At 53.0% G+C, this 22,139-nt stretch overlaps 3 protein-coding genes across 8 annotated transcripts in view; 1 reads left to right on the top strand and 2 right to left on the bottom strand.

Moving 5' to 3' along the window:
* Positions 1-12,977, top strand: part of PFDN2 (prefoldin subunit 2) — a 32,820-nt gene extending 19,843 nt beyond the window's left edge. The window contains exons 1-4 of one of the 3 annotated variants that reach the window (XM_084867267.1): positions 3,460-3,581; positions 11,360-11,448; positions 11,535-11,658; positions 12,690-12,977. In XM_084867267.1, the coding sequence (XP_084723393.1) occupies positions 3,507-3,581; positions 11,360-11,448; positions 11,535-11,658; positions 12,690-12,863 (462 nt within the window). In that variant the 5' untranslated portion in view covers positions 3,460-3,506 and the 3' untranslated portion in view covers positions 12,864-12,977. Of the gene's footprint in view, positions 1-3,459; positions 3,582-5,216; positions 6,074-11,359; positions 11,449-11,534; positions 11,659-12,689 lie in introns of those variants that run through there. The other 2 variants (XM_084867268.1, XM_084867269.1) reach the window with 2 other exon arrangements.
* On the bottom strand, positions 921-3,471 carry NIT1 (nitrilase 1). 4 transcript variants are annotated; one of them, XM_084867255.1, is made up of 7 exons: positions 3,364-3,471; positions 2,869-2,961; positions 2,398-2,652; positions 2,186-2,289; positions 1,890-2,023; positions 1,685-1,810; positions 921-1,449 (listed from the first exon to the last, which is right to left on the bottom strand). In XM_084867255.1, coding segments are annotated over exons 1-7 (981 nt in total). In that variant the 5' UTR covers positions 3,366-3,471; the 3' UTR covers positions 921-1,182. The 4 variants fall into 4 exon arrangements, with proteins under 4 accessions (XP_084723381.1, XP_084723382.1, XP_084723384.1 ...); XM_084867256.1 differs by having other exon boundaries at positions 3,250-3,421; XM_084867258.1 differs by having other exon boundaries at positions 3,139-3,411.
* A 444-nt stretch (positions 12,978-13,421) lies between the features above and the next one.
* KLHDC9 (kelch domain containing 9) lies at positions 13,422-15,441 on the bottom strand. Its single transcript, XM_084867254.1, has 4 exons — positions 14,805-15,441; positions 14,439-14,598; positions 14,157-14,355; positions 13,422-13,907 (listed from the first exon to the last, which is right to left on the bottom strand). Exons 1-4 carry the CDS (start codon positions 15,323-15,325, stop codon positions 13,741-13,743), a joined length of 1,047 nt encoding a protein of 348 aa, XP_084723380.1. The 5' UTR covers positions 15,326-15,441; the 3' UTR covers positions 13,422-13,740.
* Positions 15,442-22,139: the final 6,698 nt, after the last annotated feature.

Raw genomic sequence — 22,139 nt, forward strand, 5'->3', positions numbered from 1 at the left:
TGGTGTCTCCCACCCCTCCCTACACCCATGTGCCTGGGCTTCCCCGTTTCCCTTTCCACTCACCCCCCCATGTGTCTGCAGCCACCTTTACTACTGAGCCGTGAGACAGGTGTGTAGGGAGAAGCAGTCTGTAGGACAGTCTGAGGGACTGAGGGAACACTGCGTCCGGGTGCGTTGAGGGGCTGTCAGTGCTTCTGGCTTTATGGGGCTCTTACATTTTGTCTGAAAAACCAAAGGGCTGTGAGTAAGGGAGCTGTGTTGTGTGGAAGGTGAGACTCTGAAGTGTATTTTGGAAATTAATCACCACCCTCTCCCAAATTATAGACTTTTTTAAAAAGAAACTGTGGCCCTTTCAACTCTTCTCCTGTCCTCTGGTGCTGATCCTCTGCCTGGTTTCTTCCATTTCATTGCTGAAACCTGCGTGGTATGGCTCCTCTCCCCTCCCACCCCCCCGCCCCTGCCCCCACCCTTGCCCCCCCCGGGGAGGGGGGTGTCTGTCCCTCTTCAAGGGAAACTAGGAGAGGACTAGGTCAGTCCCATCAGCCCTCCCAGCTGTGGTGTGTGCACAGCACGGGGGACACACACACACACACACACACTTCCATGTGTGCTGTGAGTGAACATAAGATGCCCCGAGCCCTTCCCCTTTGCTTGCTGATGGCTTGGGCAAAAGGGCATTACAGGTCCTTCCCTGTCCTCCACCCCTCCCTCGGAGCACGGGGCTGGGACATGCACTGAGTGTTGCACTTTTATCTGGGTAGGAGCTTGTTGAATGAGCCAGGAGGCTTAGAACCGGAGCCGAGTCCAGCTGGACCAGGAAAGGGAGGGGTCCATCTGTGAAGGGAAGCACCGCAGGTGGAATCCGCCGCAACCAGTCACCACCTCCCCTTTCAGCTCCCAAAGGAGATGTCCAGACACACTTTATGATGATATTTTTCTCAATGCCAGTGCTACTCAGCCCTCAGCATAACTTTAGTTTTCATGAAATAAACAGTATATGAAATTCCACATTTTTGAAACTGAAATCTGAGCTCAGGTGAGTTTCTTCTTTCCCAAGAAGCTAAGCATATATTCCTTCAACAGTCAAGGTTCCCCAAGGGAGGGGGAGGTGCACCTGGTCCTGCCTCAAAGTAACAGCAACACCAGCTCACAGTGGGTCTCAACTCACAGAAGTCGGAAGTCCTAAGACAGTGGGTGACCCAGGTGGCCATAGAGGTCAGGCCTGCGGTGCTGGAACACAGGCAGATGTTGGCGCAGCTGTCGCAGGTAACTGAGGTCAATCCGGGCAAGGCAGAGGCCTGGTCCCTCCGAGCAGCGGGCCACCACTGTTCCCCAGGGGTCCACCACCATGCTGTGGCCATAACTCGCTCTCTGCTCGTGGTGGCGTCCACACTGGGCTGCAGCTACTACATAGCACTGGGTCTCAATGGCGCGGGCCCGCAGCAGCACCTGCGGGGAGAAGTGTGGCAGCTGGCGGGGAGCAGCAGGCCAGCCGACCACTGATCATTCTGAAATTGGCTAGAAATGACTTAGGATTAACTATTCCTTAACATACAGAGTTAGGCAATAATTTGGGGAATGAATTTTCTCACTGGGTGGAAAGGGGGAGAAAGTCTAACTGGCAGGGCCGAGGGAATGAGTGAAGTTAAAGGAAAACCTGCATGTTCTGAAGAGGTCCTCTTACCTCCCAGTGGGCTGGGCCTGTTACGCTTCCAAAAGCCGAAGGATATGTAAGTATCTCTGCTCCAGCCTGAGCCAATGCCAGAGAGAGTTCAGGGAACCGCATGTCGTAGCAGATAGCCAGACCGAGCTGGGATAAAAAGAGTGTCCCATCTCTGTTCCTGTCCCCTCCCTCCCTCATCCCTCCCCTCCCCCTCCACAGCTCCCACCTGGCCTGCTGGTGTGCTGACAGGTGACTCCAGACTGGGCCCAGGCATGGTCGAGTTACTTTCATGCATAGGCCCCTGCCCTGGAATCTCCACGTCACACAGATGTGTCTTCCTGTAAGTGGTCACTACGGATCCTAGGGTAAGCGGGAGAAGGAATATTGGTGCTGGTGCCCAAGAAGCCCACCTTAGGAGCATCCCTTGACCAAGGAAACAGTTGGGAAGACCCAATTCTGGAGAATCTTTGTCTAGGTAGAAGAGCCTGGGAAGAGGCAAGCCAAAGAGCTGTGAAGTCTCACCCTTGCTGTTCAGAAGCACATGACAATTGTAGATTTTCTGAGTCTGCTCCCAGTCTTGGCCACGTTCGTGGAAACCACCCAAGGACAGCCAGAGTCCACATTCCCTGTGGGGAGTGGACTCTGGCACTCTTTCCAAGGCTCCACCCTCACATCTGGCAATCCAGAGACAATGCCCAGCAAAGCAGTGACACCCCGTCCCCCTTTCCTGATACCTGGCAAGCTGGGCATATTCTCCCAAAAGGTCCCCGCCCAGTGGCTCAGACAGGCGCAGCGTCTCTGCAGGGTCCCGGGCAATGAAGTCAAAAGCCTCAGGTAGGAAAGCCAGGCAAGCACCCAGTCTGGCAGCCTCTCGAACCAGGTCAGCACAAGCTTTAAAGTTCTGCTGCTTGTCTGGCGTTGATGTGACCTGGCACACAGCCACCAGGGGCAGTTCCCAGGAGGAAGAGGAGACAGCCATGGCCCTGGGCCTGTGAATGGTGCAGGCAGAACTCAGAGTTCCCAGCATGGGGAGACCCAAGTTCAAGGAGAAAGGGTTTCCTTTGTTTCTGCTCTCACAGGCACCATGACCTACCCATCAAATGGCGGTGGGTGGTTGGCACCCCACTGTTCCACCGCCATTCATTTCACACACATTTATTGAGCACCTACTACGTGTCAGGCACAGAGGATACAAAACGTGTTACCTGGGCTGAGCACAAAGTACTGAGAATCGCGGTACCCGCAGACCAGGGAACAGCAGGGACAGGAGGTGGTGAGGCCTGACCACGATGCCGAGCCTGAGGAAGATGAGAAATGGCACAGCCCTTCCCTAAGGAGCACACTTCCAGGATTCCCTGCCTTCTCGTCACACTGTGAGGCTGAACGAGCGCCCTGCGGTGAGAGGCCCCAAGTCTAATTAGGGGCGACAGGGGAGAAAATGGAGGCAACCTCCACTTTCCGCAGCCTCGCCTTACCCGAGGCCCTGTCCTCTGCCAGCGCTTCCGCAGCTCCAAGTCTCCTCCCAGAAACTTCCCGCTCCCCCTCTTTACCCGCACCGGACAATGAGGGGCTCCCACCCGACGCACCCCGCACCCTCTCCACTCAGCCGCCCTCCCGCCTCCCCAGGGCGGCGGCTCTGGAGCAAGGGCAGCGCCGCAGGTGGAAGTCGCCGCGGCCGGCGGCCGGGGAGCAGGTCCTACATGGAGGTTCCGCCAGAATCTCCCGCAGGATACACACGGAGAGCGGCCTGGAGGCGGAGGCGCCAAGGCGAGTAGGCGGGACCCGCTGCCGGAAGTGACGCACGGCGCTGCACTGCGCGCCGGAAGCCCCGCAGGCGGCGAAGATGGCGGAGAGCAGCGGTCGCCTGGGCAAAGGCAGCGGGAGCGGCACGGGGAAGGGGGCGGTGTCGGCCGATCAGGTGAGGAGCCCGCGGCCCAGAGGAGGCGCGAGCACCGGCCCGCGGCCGGCTCCCCCAGGCCCCGCGCGGGGGAGGGTCCTGGCGCCGCCGCGGGAGCCCCGAGGGCCGAGCGGGCGGTTGGGAGGTGAAAGCCACGCCCCCGGGGTGCTCCGAGCTGCGGGTCTGGGGTTTGCCCAGGTCTGACGGGGCCCGGACCTCACTCCCACCTCTCCGCCCCGCGGGAGCGGGTGACTGGCTGGAGCGGGGCTGCCGCCCCGAAAGGAGGTGACAGGCCGGCGCCGCGCAGCCACGCGACACACACCGAGCACTGGTGTTTCCTCGCATTTTGATTTGAGGTCACTGTTAGATTGAACTTCTTTAGAAACTAATCCGAGTTTGCATTTACCCCCCAGTGCCTAACATGGGGAAACATTTTATAAATTAATCAGAAAGCCCTTTGTGGCTTGGACACCATGGTTCGCTAACCATGGCTAGTGTTTAACAGAGATGGGAAGAAATCTACATAAGAGAAAGGAGAACAACTAAACAATAGCTCTTTTAATTACAGACGCATTTACCAGCTATTCGTTGGACAATTACTCAGGACTTTTTAAATGTCCCTTGCCATCAAAGAGTGCTAGTCATAAGGTATATAAAACGGTAACATGAGGCAGAAGAGGTATCAAGTGCTAAAGGTTTGAGGAGGGAGGAAGAGACAATGCATGCAGAGTGTTTTGCACAGTGACTGGGATCCAGTGTGTGCTTAATAAAGGCTAGTTACTTTGTTTTCTAGAAGAGAGAATCCTTCAGCTCAATTCTAAAAGATGAGAGAAGTTAGTCAAGCAAAGAAGGAAGTGGAGGGTTTCTAGGTGGAGTGAGCAGTGTATTTAAAAGGACAAAGGCACGTGGCTATAAGGAAAGATGAAATAGTGTCACAATAACATGGATGGACCTTGAGAACATGATGTGAAGTGATATAAGTCTAACAAAGCTAAGAGCTATATGACTTAACTCATGTGGAATATACAGTAAAACTGAAACTCATGAACACAAACAGCAGTGTGGTGACTGCCAGAGGAGTTGGGGGGGGGAAGAGGTTCTAATATGAGGGGACAGAAGAAGATTTGACTTTGGGTGGCGGGCACATGGTCCCATATACAGGTTTTGTACATTAGTAATCCACACATGAAACCTGTATGTTCATGCTGACTAAGGTCACCCCAATTAAAAAAAAGAAGTACGAAGGCATGAGACTGCCTGACATGCTTGGGATGCAGATAGACTTAAATTTTGGAATGAACTACAAGACTTGGATGTGGAGGAAAAGGGATAAAAGTAATCTAGATGTTTCTGTCTTTGATGGATGCTGGTGCCATTGGGACTATAGGAAGATGGACAAGTCGATGGGGAGAAAATTAGTTTATTTTAGAATTTTAGGTTTGAGCCGAAACCGGTTTGGCTCAGTGGATAGAGCGTCAGCCTGCGGACTGAAAGATCCCAGGTTCCATTCTGGTCAAGAGCATTTGCCTTGGCTGCGGGCACATCCCCAGTAGGGGGTGTGCAAGAGGCAGCTGATCGATGTCTCTCTCTCATCGATGTTTCTAACTCTATCTCTCTCTCTTCCTCTCTGTAAAAAATCAATAAAATATATATTTTTTAAAAATTTAGGTTTGAGTTTCTTGTGAGACATCCAGGTAGAGACATTTAATAAGTGGTTAGATTTATAAATCTTGAGTTACAGAAAGAAATCTGAGTTGGAGCTATAAGTTAAGAGAATTATGAGCTCATGGCTGGTAGACAAAGCCATGAAATCATCTGAGGTTTGCACAGAAAGTGAAAAAAGAAGCAAACAGTGGTGGAGAAAAAGAATCCCTTGAAAGAAACTGAGGGGTTGTGGTAACTGAATGTTTGACTGTTCTTGCTTAACACTCCCTGGGCTGTATATTCCAGAGAGCACACCAGGTGAAAAAATAAGATCTGTCGTTGCTGTGACTTTAAGCCATATGTGTCCCTTACAAACATCTGGAAGCAAGCACTTATTCTGTCCTCTGTGAATCTCTGCCATTTGCAGTGAGCTGTGTTGTTCTTTTATGGGTAAGGACAATCGAGTTTCAGAAGCTTTTGTTAACATACCCAAAGTCAGTGACTTGAAGAGCAGAACTTTTAGTTTAGGGACTTCAGAATCCGACAGACTTTAATTTCTTCACTTATACCATGATCGTATCAGATATTTAGCTGACCCTGAGGACTGAATTGACTTGAAAGGGAAAATATAGATCTACAGGAAGTGCACAGGCTGTTAGTTTAATTAAATCATGAAGTATAAGAGAATCCAAGATGGCTGCACAGGTAAACACCTAGCCGCAGCCACACACAACAATTTCAATAAAATACAACTAAAATATAAAATGGACATTACCCAGAACTACAGGAAAGTCGACTGACTGGAAATTCTACAACGAGAAGCAAGGAGAAAACCAGAAAGAAGAGCGGAGGAGCTGTAAAAGCCTAAGGTACGGAGACACGCTGTGCGCGCAGAGAGGACAGAACCGGAGAGGAGGGAGGCTGAGTTCCCTAGTTGGAAGGAGATAAAAGCTCCGACTGTGCTGGGCCCCAGTTTTGACTGCTCTGAACCCCAGTTCTAGGCCAGACCCCCGGGACTTAGGCTCATCCATAGGGAGCTGGGCTATAAGGCGGAATCCCGGGGGAGCGGCGAAAGGAGGTCCCAGAGGCGCGCACATTGCGCGCAGAGAAGGGACGGTTGGCTGTGCCATGGGATTGCCCTGGCGGGAAGGAGACGGGCTCCAGACTGGTACAACTGAACTGAACCCCAGTTGGGGGAGAGCCTAGACTGTTTGGTAGCAGGCAAAAATCGAGGGCATCTTTCTCTCAGAGGTGCTTGCATCAAGTACTGAAGGACCCTGGGGATTACTGAGACTCAGGAACCGCATAGGGCATAGCTGACGGAAGCCAAGGCTGTAGGCTTCACCCTGAAACCCCGCCCCATCAGGGAAGCTGCAAAAATGCCGAGACAAGGAAATAGATCACAAATGAAAGAAATGGAGGACAAAAAGCGACTGGATATAGAGTTCAAATCTATGCTTATAAGGTTTTTCAAGGATTTCCTAGAAAAGATGGATAAGACCTATGAGGATATGAAAAGGGATCAACTAGAATTAATAAGGAATCAACAAGAAATGATAAGGGATCAACAAGAAATAAAGAATACATTGACTGAAATAAAAAATATTATACAGAGTCCTAAAAACAGAATGGAAGATCGCAAGAATGAAGTCAAAGAGTTGGAACATAAAGAGCCTGAAGACACTCTTCCACAGAAGCTAGAAGGCAAGAGAATCCTGAAAATTGAAGATAATGTAAGAAACCTCTGGGACAACTTCAAGCAAACCAACATCAGAATTATGGGGGTCCCAGAAGATGAGAGAGAGCAAGATATCGAAAACATACTGAAAGGAATAGTGACAGAAAACTTCCCCCACCTGGTGAAAGAATTAGACTTACAAGTCCAGGAAGCACACAGAACTCCAAACAAAAGGAATCCAAAGAGGACCACACCAAGACAAATCATAATGAAAATTCCAAGAGCAAAAGACAAAGAGAGAATATTAAAAGCAGCAAGAGCAAAGCAGGTAGTTACCTATAAAGGAGCATCTATACGATTGTCAGCTGATTTCTCAACAGAAACCATGCAGGCCAGATGGGAAAGGCAAGAAATATTCAAGGTGATGAATAGTAAGAACCTACAGCCAAAGATAATCTACCCAGCAAAGCTATCACTCAGAATTGGAGGCCAGATAAAGAGCTTCACTAATAAAAAAAAAAAGCTAAAGGAGTTCACCACCAAACCAGAATTATATGAATTGCTGAAAGGGGTTCTTTCGGAAGAGAAAGTAAATAAAGATAAAAACTATGAACAACAAATATGTAACTATCAACAAGTGATTCTAAAAACCAAGGAAATTTTTAAAAAATCTGATGAACAATATTAACTTGAATATAATAGAATCAGAGGTATGGAAGGGGAGTGAACTGACGATTCTTGGGGAAAAGGGGAGAGGGGAATGTGGGAAGAGACTGAACATAAATTGCACCTATGGATGAGGACAATGGGGGGTGGGGAAAGGGCAGAGGGTGGGGTGGGAACCTGATGGAGGAGAGCAATGGGGGGGGGGGCATTTGTAATAGTATGAACAATAAAAATTTATTTTAAAATAAATAAATCATGAAGTATAATTTAGGAGATACTAGAAAGTAACTTGAATCTCTTCATGGCAAATTTTTTGGGAGTTTAAAAAAAATACATATTTTTAAAATTGTTTTCAGAGACAGGAAGGGAGAGGGAGAGATAGAAACACACCGATGAGAGAGCAACATTTGATCAGCTGCCTCTGCACACCTGATATTGGGGATCAAGTCTACAACCCGGGGGTGTGCCCTGACCAGGAATTGAACTGTGACCTCTTGGTTCATGGGTCAGTGCTCAATCAGTGAGCCACACTGACCAGGGCAATTTGGGACTTTTTTTTTTTTTTAATTTAATAAATCTTTATTGTTCAGATTATTACAATTGTTCCTTTTTTCCCCCTCCAGGTTCCTACCTCACCCTCTGCCCTTCCCCCCTCCTCGTCCTCATCCATAGGTGTATAATATTTGTTCAGTCTCTTCTTGCATCCCCCACTCCCCTTTCCCCCAGAATCGTCAGTCCACTCCCTTTCTATACCCCTGATTCTATTATATTCACCAGTTAATACTGTTCACCAGGTTTTTTATTCCCTTGGTTTTTAGATTCACTTGATAGTTATGTATTTGTTGTTCATAATTTTTATCTTTACCTTCTTTCTCTTCTTGAAGAATACCTTTCAGTATTTCATATAATTCTGGTTTGATGGTGATGTACTCCTTTAGCTTTTTTTTTATTTGTGAAGCTTTTTATCTGGCCTTCAATTCTGAATGATAGCTTTGCTGCATAGAGTAATATTGGTTGTAGGTTCTCGCTATTCATCATTTTGAATATTTCTTGCCATTCCTGTCTGGCCTGCATAGTTTCTGTTGAGAAATCAGCTGACAATCGTATGGGTACTCCCTTGTAGGTAACTAACTGCTTTTCTCTTGCTGCTTTTAATATTTTCTCTTTGTCTTTTGCTCTTGGAATTTTAATTATGATGTGTCTTGGTGTGGTCCTCTTTGGATTCCTCTTCTTTGGGGTTCTGTGTGCTTCCTGGACTTGTAAGTCTATTTCTTTTACCAGGTGGGGGAAGTTTTCTGACATTACTTCTTCAAATAGGTTTTCAGTATCTTGCTCTCTCTCATCTTCTGGGACCCTCATAATTCTGATGTTGGTACCCTTGAAGTTGTCCCAGAGGCTTCTTACACTATCTTCAACTTTTTGTATTCTATTTGCTTTTCCGGAGGAGTGTTTTTTGCTTCTTGGTATTCCAAATCTTTCACTTGATTCTTGTGATCCTCAAGTCTGCTTTTTGGTCTCTTTATAATATTTATTTCAGTCAATGTATGCTTAATTTCTAGTTGATCCCTTTTCATATCCTCAAAGGTCTCGTTTAATTTATCGGCCTTTTCTAGGAAATTCTTGAAAAACCTTCTAACTGTGGTTTTGAACTCTATATCCATTTTTTTTGCTTTCCTTTATTTCCTTCATTTGTGGTCTGCCTCTTTGTCTCTGCATTTTCGCTGCTTCCCTGAGTTGATGGAGTGGCTTTGTGTGCTAGGTGTCCTGGCAGGGCCCAGTAGCTCAGCTTCCCCAGTTACCTGAGGTGGACACTCTTGGTTCAGCCCTTTGTGAGCTGTGTGTGCAGTCTTGTTGTAGTTAAGCCTTGTTTGTTGTTAGTATCACTGGGGAGAGTTGATTTCCAAGCCAATTGGGTGTGAGGATCAGCAGTGTCTCTGCTAGGAGGGCTTCTGTGCTCAGCCTGGATGGGGTAGAGCAGGGGTCCTCAAACTTTTTAAAGTGGGGGCCAGATCACGGTCCCTCAGAGAGCTGGAGGGCCGGACTATATGAACTACTAATTCCTACTGTAACACCTCGGCTGCGCTCACTGCCCAAAAAACCTGGCGGGCAGGATCAGACTCCTCTGCGGGCCGCAGTTTGAAGACCCCTGTGGTAGAGTCTCAGGGTGGCGCAGACAGCCTTGGTTTCCCCGTCAGCCCCACCCTAAGAGGGCCCTGTTCTCTGAGTCCCGGGGCAATGGCTGCTGGCCGCCCGCACCTCTGAGAGAAGACTGCCCTCGAGTTTTGCCTTCTGCCGGACAGTCCAATTTCTCCCTGACCAGAGCTAGATATCAGTGCAATAGGGAGATTTTGTTTTCCTCCCCAACAAGAAAGCTAGCTGCACGTTAGCTGCCCGCCCTCTGTGTGTGCCACGAGTAAACCAGCAGCGTATTCAGCCACCCGCCCTTCTCACTCTCACAGATCTCCGCACCTCCACAGCTCCTGAGGCTCAGCGTCCTTTTCTCTTTTTCTAGTTGGTAGAGCTTCCAGTCAGCTAGCTTTCTGGTGGTTCTGGACGATGTCTGCTCTGTTTTCCAGTTGTAATTTCAAAATTGTTGTGGTAGGCTACATTTAGGTGTTTACCTTATGCTGCCATCTTGGTTTCTCCGGATTTTTTTTAATATAAACAGTAGGGGAATCACAGGATATATTATTCTATTGAAAATGTAGAAAATACAGAAAAAGTACAAAATAATAAATTACCCATGATCTTGCTATTCTTAATCTTTTGGAGTATATTCTTTGAGAGGCCTTTCCCCTTCTTAATGGTTTTGTGTATGTGTGTGTAGAAAGGGAAGAATGTGTATTTCACATATTTATCCTCACCCAGGGATATATATTTATTGATTTTAGGGGGGGGGGGGACACATCAGTATAAGAAAGTTCAGATAACTAGTTCACCCAAAGGACAACAAGGTGTCTTAGCTCTAATTGACTTTTGTATCTGCTCATCTCTATCCAAAACCTACTTCCCGTGGAGAAACTAGCACAGAACAGGTCACTGCCCTGGGGTCAGGAAACAAGGCCCTATGATTAGTAGCTGCCTTCCCCCCCATCCCTCCAAGAACCCCACTGTGTTAAGGAGAGGCAGTTCCCCAATGGGAGGGCAGACCCAGGCAGGACCTAGTCATTACAAAGCCTTTCCTGACTCCCCTTTACCTGCAAGTCTACACTCCTCTCTCTGTAGATCAATGTTTCCCAAACTTCTCTCATGATGAGAATCACCTGGTGGAGTTGTTAAAACACAGATTCCTGAATCCCAACTAAGAAGTGCTAAACTAGAATTTTTGGGAACATATAGGTAAAATTGTATACTTAACTAGTGCTCTAAGACAGATGTTATATACAGAGCACTAAGTTAGGTATGCAATTTTACCTATATGTTCTCAAAAATTCTAGTTTAGCACTTCTTAGTTGGGATTCAGGAATCTGTGTTTTAACAACTCCACCAGGTGATTCTCATCATGAGAGAAGGTTGGGAAACACTGCTGTAGATGATCCAGTAGCTTTGCACCCCACCCTAGTTTATAGTTGCAACTCCTCACCAGCTGTTACTGCAAGGTGAACCAGCAGGTGTCACACATTAGGCACACAGGAAGTATTGGGTGAATGTAATTCTAGCAGACCTAAGTTAGCAATTGCAAACATGTGTCCTCTCATTTTCCAAGGTCGGTGTCCTCCACTGCATCTTTGTAACGCTTTTGATAATATGTTGTGTCTTGACCCTATGCCATTTCCACTGCCTCCTCTCTAACTTACGTCTCTCACCTTAGGTGATTGCTGGCTTCAACCGCCTTCGGCAGGAACAGCGGGGCCTAGCATCCAAGGCAGCCGAGCTGGAGATGGAGCTGAATGAGCACAGGTGAGGCCGCTGGGGGGCTGGGCTTCTGTGGGGAGGGCTGCAGGAGCAGGACCTGCATTCTGAGACCCTGTGTTGTTCTGCCCCAGCCTCGTAATCGATACGCTTAAGGAGGTGGATGAAACCCGCAAGTGCTTCCGCATGGTTGGAGGGGTGCTGGTGGAGCGCACTGTCAAAGAGGTGCTGCCTGCCTTGGAGAACAACAAGGAGCAGGTGAGCGAGTCAAGGAGAGCTCTGGGCAACCACGGGAGAGGGAAGAGGAGGGCAGGGATTGAGGGGATTGGTGGCAGGAAGTCTGAGTAGCCTCTTAGCTTCCGCTCTCCATGCTACACTAGGTCCAACTCATAGACGAGAGGCTGTATGCCTCTGTTCCTGGCTGATTTGGGGAGGAGAGGTGGTGAGAGCAGTGTTTCCATGGATACCTGCGTCCAAATCAACTGGAGGACTAATTTGAAACACAGCTTCCTAGACCCTGTCCTGGTTCAGAACCTTTGGAGCTGGGGCCCATGAAGTGGCATTTTAAAAACAAGCACTGGCCGAAACCGGTTTGGCTCAGTGGTAGAGCGTCAGTCTGCGGACTGAAGGGTCCCGGGTTCGATTCCGGTCAAGGGCATGTACCTTGGTTGTGGGCACATCCCCGGTGGGGGGTGTGCAAGAGGCAGCTGATCGATGATTCTCTCTCATCGATGTTTCTAACTCTCTATTCCTCTCTCTTCCTCTCTGTAAAAAATCAATAAAATATATATATTTTTTTAAATGGCACTGTGGTCCTCATTATAAAAACCTTGAAATTGTTAAAAAAAAAAATAATAATTATTATTATTATTTTAAAATAAAATAAGCACTGGCTGGTTGGCTCAGTAAATCGAGCATCAGCCTGCAACTAAAGGGTCCTGGATTCGACTCCAGTCAAGGGCACATGCCTGGGTTTTGGGCTTGGTCCCCAGTGAGGGGCTTGCAAGAGGCAGCCTATCAATGATTCCCTGTCATCATTGATGTCTCTCTCTCTCTTCCTCTCTGAAATCAATAGAAATATATTAGGAAAAAAACAAGCAGTCTATGGGACCCTTGTGTCTGCTAGGGTTTATGAAACCTCATGTTTGAGAAGCAATAGTTTTAGTGTCTGGCTCTACTTTACTACCTGGTTAAAGGTGCGAATAGAGGGGTCATGTCGTCTTCACTTCCCTAGCCCATACCAGGGTGGGGATGGAAATCCTGAGTACTGTCTGTCCCTTGCCTTCTAGATACAGAAGATCATTGAGACACTGACTCAGCAGCTTCAGGCAAAGGGAAAAGAATTAAATGAATTCCGGGAAAAGCACAATATTCGACTCATGGGCGAAGATGAGAAGCCAGCCAAGGAGAACTCAGAAGGAGCGGGGGCGAAGGCCAGCTCCGCTGGAGTGTTGGTCTCCTAGGGACCAAGGTCTTTGCATTTTTTCCTACCTGACTCCTACTTCCAGTTTCTCATTGTTATTTCCTCCGCTGTTATAATATTTTTTGTTAATTAAATGTTTTAGTCAGAATGCGTATCTAGCCTGAAGCTTTCTTTCCACTGGAGGGATGGGATTTGCATGGGGCAGGGAGGAGCATGTGACTGTGTCCCATCAGGTTAATGGCCACAGTATCAGAGGGCCCATGCTTCATCCTTTGCCTTGCATACACAGATGTCTCTACCATTTTTGTGTTTTTTGTTAATTCTCACCTAAGGGTATTTCTTCCCATTGATATTTTTAGAGAGTGGAAGGGAAGGGCGGGGGTGGGGGGATGGGGGTGATGGGGGAACACACATCAGTTAGTTGCCTCCCTAACTTGACCGGACTGGTGCTGGGGGCCAAAACTGTAACCCTCAGTATGTGCCCCAGATTGGGAATCAACCCCTTTGTGTGCAGGGCCAACACTGACCACTGAGCACACTGGCCAAGACAGATGTGTCTACTTACTGCCCTCCACCCCAAAAGATTCAGAGACAAATGTTGGCTGTTAGATGGAAATTTAATAAGCATTTGAAAAAGAAACAGACTATCAAATTACAGCGGGGAGGGTAGGGAGATAAGAGATCAACCCGAGGACTTGTATGCATGCATGTAAGCATAACCAATGGGTGAAAACTTCTGGGAAGGGAGGGCATGTATGCGAGTGGGGCTGGGGTGGGAATTGGTAAGGTATGTACACATATTATACCTTAATAAAAAAAAGGAGGAGGAAAAAGCATTTGACAGGCAGGTAGCTCTGGTGATAATGCTGTAAGAGTTTACGATAAAGCGGCCTGGCAGCGTGTCTTGGCACCGCTCTTTAGAGAAAGAGGTCCAGGGTGCACAGTTGTGGACTGGCTGTCCTGCCGTCCTCCCCAAAACCCCCAACCAGGTACAGCTGGTCATTCCAAAGGCAGGTCCGGTGGCCCACGCGTTTCAGTGTGCGGTCTGCACAGGGGAAGTGGAACCACAGGGAAGGAGCCCTGCCTGTGGGGTGAGGCAGAGGTGGCGGTTATGGGGAGGTAGCAGTTGGTCACTCAGGGGCTTAAACCAAAGGTTCGCCCCTTTTTCCCTCCTCACTTGATCTCTGGTTTTTCAAAATTTAATATTCTGTGTTCCTTTAACTTGTCAACTAATTCTTCCTTCTCCCTCCTCCATCACTACCCCTTTCTCTGCTCTTCAGGTTCTCCTGTCTTCCGACCTTTCCCCTCAACCAGTCATTGAATGTGCTCTCACGGGCATCGTAGATGTAGAGGTCGTTGCAGATGGTGTCTCTAGCTCTGGTCAGAGTCTCTCCACCAAACAGCACAGCAAAGGGCCCGACCACAGAGCATGAATGATGCCGGAGGCCCCGAGGCCCATGCCGGGACCCCTGCCCGCTGCTCACGAGCTTTGATAGCTGTTCCGTTAAAAGGGGGGCAGCAGGCGCTTCCTCCTTGGGGAGAAAGAAGGGACTGTCTGGAGGGGTTTGAGCACCATTGTAACTGCCTCCCACCCTAAGCAAGGCCTGAGTAGTACCCGGATCTCCCCGTGGCGCCAGTGCCCGGCTACTTCCGGTTCGGCTGAGTCGCAACCTCCAAAGAGCAGCAGCTGGTGACCCGGGCGGGGCCCGGGCGTGGGGAGCAGGGCGGCGCAGTGCCCGGAGCGGGAGGCGGAGCGGTAGCTTTCTTCCCTGTAGCTGAGAGCGCGCACTCGGTCGGCGACCCGGTGGGGGTTTCCGGAAACTAAGCTGCCTTCCCCACCCCCTTTGCCAAGGGTCAGAAGGGGCCTGGGGCGGAGGGCCATGCTGGCAGGGCCAGGTCATCCCAGCGGCCCGGGGGAGGCTGCCGGGCGGCGTCCGCAGAGCGGGGCGCAGGGCGGCCGGGCCGGGCCCGGGGGCCATACCGGTAGGTGCGGGCGCCGGGGTCCAGCCTCAGCGTGTAGATGCTTCCGTAGCGACGCTGAGTGCGGGTCCCCCCTTCCCGGCCGGCCACCCGCAGCTCTCGGTCCGAGAGGCGGGTGCAGGTGTGGCTGCTGAGGCCGGCGGGGGCGCAGCTGCCGGGCGCCGCGGCCCACGCCTCCCACTCGCCGCGCTCGGCGTCCAGGGCGGCCACGGCGGCCAGGCGGCGCGCCCCGTCCCAGCCGCCCACGGCGCACAGCCAGCGCCCGCCCAGCGCCGCCGCGTCGTGGTGGCTGCGCCGCGGGCCGCCCCGCGCCCCCGCCCGCACGGCCGGCCCTGCCGGGTCCAGGACCACCGTGTCGGCGCTCGGCTCGGCCGCGCCCCCGGCCAGCAGGCCCCCCACCAGGTAGAGGCGGCCCCGCAGTTCGGTGCACGAGTGGAAGGCCCGCGCCAGGAGCGCGTCCCGGGCCACCGGCCGCCAGGTCCAGCGCGAGCCCCCCGCCCCGCCCGGGGGCGCCGCCGCCATGGCCCGCGGGAGAGGCGTCGCGGCGGTCGGGTCCCAGCTCCCCGGCGCCTCTCCCCGCGTCGCCCAGCAACGCCGCCGCCGCCCAGGGCCGGGCGAGGAGCGCCGGCGGAGCGCTGGGACCGGAAACCCTGGGAGGCGGCGCCCCCTCGGCCGGAAGCCCCGCCTGGTCTCCGCGGCGCCTCCTGGCGGCCCCCGCGGGCGGAGCGGGCGGGGGCTCGCCGCTGGGGGGCAGCAAACCTCCCTCTTCGGACTGCGGTCCCCGCGGCCTTGGAGACCAGGTCAGGCCACGCGAGGATGAGGCTGCTAGGCCCCAGGATGCAGCCGTGGTCGGCAAACTGCGGCTCTTTGGCCCCTTGAGTGTGGCTCTTCCACAAAATACCACGGCCTGGGCGAGTCTATTTTGAAGAAGTGACGTTAGAAGTGTAAGTTTAAAAAATGTGGCTCTCAGAATAAATTTCCACTGTTGTGCTGTTGATATTTGGCTCTGTTGATGAATGAGTTTGCCGACCACTGGAAGGGCAGGGGTTCCTCCTGATGCGATCCAGGTGGAGCTGCCCGGACTTGGGAGCTGGATGGGGCGAGTGGGGTGGTTCGAGGGAACACACCCCTGCCCTCCCTGGTCTCCTTTAATTCAGGCAGATCCCCAGCGGCGTCTCACCCGTCCCCCCAGGACCCAGGGGAGAACGGAGAGGTCCAGATCCACGCGGCTAGTTTCAGCGGCAGCAGGAACGCAGACATTGTCCGGACACAGCTGGGAGGGAGCAGCGGGGCGTGTCCTGGCTGCGCAGTCCGGGCAGCGATGCCTGTGCAGTTGCTCTGGGTTCTGCTTATCGCTGGACTCCATTCAGAGGCCTCGGCAGGGCTGCCCTGGGATTGGACAGCACAGCAGGCTCTGCCCCCCTGCTCTCCATCAGGGCAGGAGGGGTCAGGTATGTTCAGGAAGGCACAGGCGAAGCCTGGGAGGTTGCAGGGACCTGTCCCCCACGCTTACTTTAAAGCTGAGACTCAATAAGAGCTTTGAAAGTCTCTGCCCACCCAACTATTGCTTTCCCTGATTCTGATATGGAGGATTCTGTCTTCCCAGCTCTTGTTAAAAGCCTCTAAGCAATCCCTAACTTCTAATGTCCTTGGCTAAAGTGTGAGAGCCAGTCCTTTCCCTAAGGCTGTGCCTGGGTAACCTCCCCACAGCTGGCTTCAGCTCGTCCCAGTCCTCGGACTTAGCAGGGGAGATGCCTGGAGGAGGGTCATTTTGCTTAAGTTTTATGGGCTTGTAATGCCCATTTGGGGCTCTTACTTTAGCTTAAATCTGGCTGTTCTTTCTGCTGGACTCACTTCCTGCCTCTCCTGGACAGAACAGGGACTCCCGCACCCAGGGGGGGCCTTCCACTCCTCCCCAGGCCCCTCTAACTCTGTCTGCACAGCTGGCCTCTCACTTGGGCCAGGAGCCCGAACCTCACTCACTCCTGGGTTTTGCACTTCCTTTGAGGTGGCATCCAGACACTGCAACTCAGATTTTACTAGTAGAGGAGGCAGGGAGGAAATCCAGGTAATAATAATAATAATAATTTTAAAAAATCAAATAAAAAAAGGCCAAAAAAAGAGAGAGAAGGGAAACAAGCCAATCTGGCCTGGCCTGCATAGCTCAGGGGTTGAGCATCATCCTATGAACCAGAAGGTCGTGCTTGGTCAGGGCACAGGCCCAAGTAGCAGGCTCGATTCCCATTGAAGAGTGTGCAGGAGGCAACCGATTAGTGATTCTCATCACCGATGTTTCTCTCTCTCCCTTCCAGTCTGAAATCAATTAAAAAAAAAAGAAAAGAAGCAGGACGTGTATGTCACATCCCTCCACCTCAGGGCAGCCTCTCTGAGGTCCTGACAGTGCAACAGACCAAAGGGCATTGAGAAAGGGCTGGGGGCGGGGGGGGGGAGCGAGGTTCTTCCTGCCCTGGACCTGCTCTCACTGCTGATGGTACCCAGGCGTGGGCTGGGCCGGTCATCCTGAAAATGTAATCCTGGTAGGACCCTCAAACTGACCTGTTTGGACAAGCAAGGCTCCTGCAGCCCAGCTTCTCAGACTGAGTCTGGGTCTGTCCTCGCCCCAAATGTGTCTCCTGGGTGCAACCCTTCACAAAGTGCTCAGTCTGGTTTCTTCTTGCCTTAACCCTGTCTTCTGACTGACCCATCCTGGTTCTCAGCATCATCAGTTCACACAGCTGACAGTGGACCCGCGGGTGTCAGTCACACTCTGGAGATCCCCAAGTTCTCTCCGCCTTTGTCTCCCAGGCTCCCCCATATTCCTGTCCTTTCTGTGGGTCTTTCTCTGTTCTGGACCCTTCTACACCCCCTGCAGCTCATTCTGGCCAGGCGACAGCTGGCCTCATGCCTTCACGCCTCCACTCAGCTCAGCCAGAAAGAGGACGTGGACAAACAGAAGGACAGAGGAATGACAGCAAGGGCCAGGTCTTAAGCCCTCCCCTGAGACGTGCTGCCAGGAGCAGCCTCTCGGGGAGAAATTGGTGAGTTACAAAATAGTGGTGAGATGGATAAGGATGGGAGAGAACTTGAGTTTTTGAGGGACTTGGTGATATTGAATAAGAAACCGGTGTGGCTCAGTAGATAGAGCGTCAGTCTGCGGACTGAAAGGTCCTAGGTTCGATTCTGGTCAAGGGCATATACATTGGTTACAGGCACATCCCCAGAGGGGGGCATGCAGGAGGCAGCTGATTGATGTTTCTAGCTCTCTGTCCCTCTCCCTTCCTCTCTGTGAAAAATCAATAATAATATATATATATATATATATATATATATATATATATATATATATATATATATATATATATATTTTTTTTTTTTTTTTTTTTTTTTAAGTATCACTGGGCCCCTATTGAGTGGTCAAAATTTGAGGGCAGAATCTGGCTGGCGTGGCTCAGTGGGTGAGCACTGACCCATGAACCAGGAGGTCAAGGTGCAATTCCTGATCAGAGCACATGCCTGAGCTGTGGGCTCAATCCCCAGTGTGGGGCGTGCAAGATGCAGCGGATCAATGATTCCCTCATCATTGACTTTTCTCTCTCTCTCTTCTTCTCTGAAATCAATTTTAAAATGTATTTTTAAAAACATAAAATACTGAGGGCGGAGAGGGAAGTGCCTGAGTGCCCCCAGCAGTGTAAGTACTCAGAACCCGCCTTCCGGCTTTCTGTGTTGGCGGTTCATCTGTCTCAGCTGCTCAGTCTGAACGACCCTGTGGCTGATGCTGTGCACCTCGGTCTCTGTCTCTGGTCCCCGGCCTCGCTGTGCCTTGAGGTCTGTCTTTTCCCACGTCCACGCCCGTGGCTCTCTGCGTCTGCCTGCTCTCTGTCTCTGTGACGCTGAACAGAACCAGCCTCTGACTGCCCTGCCAAGAGCTTTGGAATGTCCCAGGAGCAGCCACTTATTTATTTTTAATTTTTATTTATTGATTAAAGTATTACATGTGTATCCTTATTGCCCCATTGCCCCCCCACACATGCACATACTCATGCCCTCACCCCTGGTGTCTGAGCCCATTGGTCATTTAAAAAAATATATTTTTTATTGATTTTTTACAGAGAGGGATAGAGAGTTAGAAATACTGATGAGAGAGAATCATTGATTAGCTGCCTCTTACACCCCCTTTACTGGGGATGTGCCCGAAACCATGATACATGCCCTTGACCAGAATCGAACCCGGGACCTTTCAGTCCGCAGCCAACGCTCTACCACTGAGCCAAACCGGTTTTGCCCATGGATCATTTTTTTTTTTTTTTTTTTTTCAGAGAAAGAAAGGGATAGAAAGACAGAAACATCAATGATGAGAGAGAATCATGGATCAGCTGCCTCCTGCACACACACACACACACATACACACACACCCCCGGAATCAAGCCTCAACCCGGGCCTGTGCCCTGATTGGTAATCGAACTTTGACCTCCTATTCATAGGTTGAGCTCCGCCAGCGACATATCCACTGCCACCAATCGCAGGACCCACCCACCTTTGCTCTTACCTTCTCCTCATGGGGGGGTCTGTTGCTGACACCATGTGGAAGATTCCACGGGGCTCCTCTTCTTATCCTACTCCAGCCAGGACCTGTTTCTCCTCTTTCCAGAATCTTCTGAAAGTGCTAGCCCCCCAGAGGCACAGGACAAAGAATCCAGCATCTTCTGAGCCTGTACTTATGGAAGGCGGGTGCCCTGCTGAGAGTGACCTGGGGTTCTGCACACAACCCCCGCTCCGGTGGGGCCCCGCCCCCTGAGCAACAGGGGGCTGCGCTGGGGGACAGGCTGGGGGCAGCAGCAGAGGCGCATCCGTGAGAAACGGGCGACCCTGAGCTGGCAGAGCCGCTGCGGCGAGGGGAGCGGTGCTCCGTGGAGGGGGTGGGGCTGGAGCCCTGCTTTCCGCGGCCCCCCCCCCCCCCGCGACAGGAGCGCCCTAGGGAGGAGCAAGAGGGTGGCCTGGGGATGGAGGCAAGCCCTCCCCCGCTCCCCGCAGCACCAGCACCAGCCCTGCCTGAGCAGAGGGGGAGCCAGGAAGGGGGGCTGCGGGACCCGGCCCGCCGCAGCCGCTCTGCCGCCCTCACCTCCACCTCACCCAGAGCCAGCGCCCTCAGCCCGACTCCCTCCCACCGGGCTCACCAGACAGACCAGCTGCCCCACCCGCCTCCACCGCCCACCGGCCTGACCCTCACTGTCCCCCGCTCTCCGCCCGCCCGCCCGCCCCAGCCGCCTGACTCACTTCCAAGTCCACGTTCACAAGCAGACATTGCAGCCCAGCCCGCTCCAACCGGTTTGGCTCCGTGTGCCGCCGCGACGGACGCCGGGGCGGTCGGTGGCACCTGCAGGCGATGGGCACCGAGGACGGGCAGCTCACCGGCGTGAGGGGCGGCCGGGGCCCGGAGCTGTTCTGCTTGCGTGTCCGTCTGCGGGGGGGCTCCTGGGCAGGCCTCGGGCGGCACGGTGTGATGCCCACGCTGCCCGCGGGCGGGACTCTGGTGCCCGGCCCGGCCGCACGCAGGGCCCGCTCAGCAGGTGCTTGTGATGAGATGCCGCTGTGGCCTGCTTGTCCCCATTCTTAGGACCCAGAATGTGTTGTGTGTGTGTGGGGGGGGGGGGGGGGGGGCGGTGAGGCATGAGGGCATGGGGTGGTGAGGAAGGAAGTGCGCACCCAGGAGACCAGGCCTGGCCTGAAGGCCCTCCCAGCCACCTCTCTCAGCTGCTTCATCTCAGGCAGGGGGCAGAGGCCTGAGGGGCACTGGGTCCAGCTTGGGGGTGGGGGCTCCCAGGGAGGCCGAGGAGGGGACGAGAGAGTCCCTCCCCCCGCCGGACACCCCTAGCCTCGGGCCCACCCACCCTGGCCTCATACCAGCTGGCAGTACACCGTCTATGGCACCTTATGGACTTGGGGTGACTGGCTGGCAGCACTGTGGGGTGATGCTGAATACGGAAGCTGACAAGACACGGCCTGGTACTGCCTGTGATCAGACTGCTTTCCACCCAGGCCTCTGTTTCCCTGCGGCTCCCAGGCCCGGAGGTGAGTCCGTGGGAAGGAAAAGGCTCCCCTGCAGCCAGGCAGCAGGGCCCACGTCCGACCAGGACCATCACAGCACAGGTGCCCTCCGTCCCCACCCCCATCCGCCCCGGCTCCTCAGCGTCAGGGCGGGGCTGCTCTCGGCCCTCACCCCAACCCCAGCCTGGGTCCTGAGGCTGGAAGGGGCTCACGAGGGGGCTGTGGGGAGAAATGGAGTTTGGGGTCCAGCCTGGCCCTTATTGCCCTTGAAGAAGGGGTCACAGCCACGGTCATTGCTGAGAGGGATCGAGAGCGAGGTCGAGGTCACATGACACCCCTTCTTTCCTGGTCCATGCCGTTAACAAAGATGCACTCAGTCCCCTGCAAGCGGCCGGCTGTCCCGCGTGGACGCAGACAAGGTTGTGACGCAAACCTGACTTCCAAGGAGCTCACAGACGCAGCCCCGCCCGCCCCTCACGGCGCACACGAAGGCTTCAATGCCACTTGACGGGAAGCTGCAGCGGAGCCGGGAGGAAGGCGCACAGACCACGGGCATGGCCAGGCTGCACTCAGGCCTAGCCGGAGCAGGAGGCGCGCACGCCGAGGCGGTGCTGAGAGGCGGACGTGTGCCTTGTCCAGAGGGAGGGGTAAATGGCAGCATGACCCTGGCGATGAGGGGAAGGGAGCCTGCATGTCGGACACCAGGCCAGGTCAAGAAGGGGTGGCGCTGAGAAGCCTGGGCGAATCCCTTGGCCAATCTCTCGCATCATCTCCTACATATGGGGGGGCAGGGGCTCACTTTAGTTCCTTCTTAGGAGTCTTTGCAGGAGCTCCCTACCTCAGGGGGAAGATGTCCGAGCAAACACCCCCTCCAGCACCTCCCCTCTCCCCTCCCGCCTTCTCCTCGGAGGGATGGGGGATGGGCAGGTACTGTCCTTGGTTCTGCCTCCCCTGATGCTGAGCCTCGGAGACCGGACCGCTGGCAGGTGTGGATGCTCAGGCGCCTCCCGCTGCGGGGCCTTGCCCTGCTCCTGCCGCCTCTCTCTCCAGCCACCGGCGCCGCCCCCTCTGCTCGCCTCTCTTCAGGGCCCTGCGTGCTGCCAGGTGAAGCCTCGAGCTGAGGGTGGGATCCAAAGGCCTCCCCTCCCTCCCCACCCTCCCTCCCCAGCGCCCATTAGCCGGGCCAGGGGGCGCGGCTGCAGCCCGTGTGCCAGGCCCGGCCCCCAGACGCACCTGTTCTGACCTGCTGAGCAGGTTCCCAGTTTCTGCCTGAGCTGTTGGCCGCGGCGTG

This window comes from Pipistrellus hanaki (genome assembly GCF_964339955.1).
Source record: "Pipistrellus hanaki genome assembly, chromosome: 18".
NCBI lineage: Eukaryota > Metazoa > Chordata > Mammalia > Chiroptera > Vespertilionidae > Pipistrellus > Pipistrellus hanaki.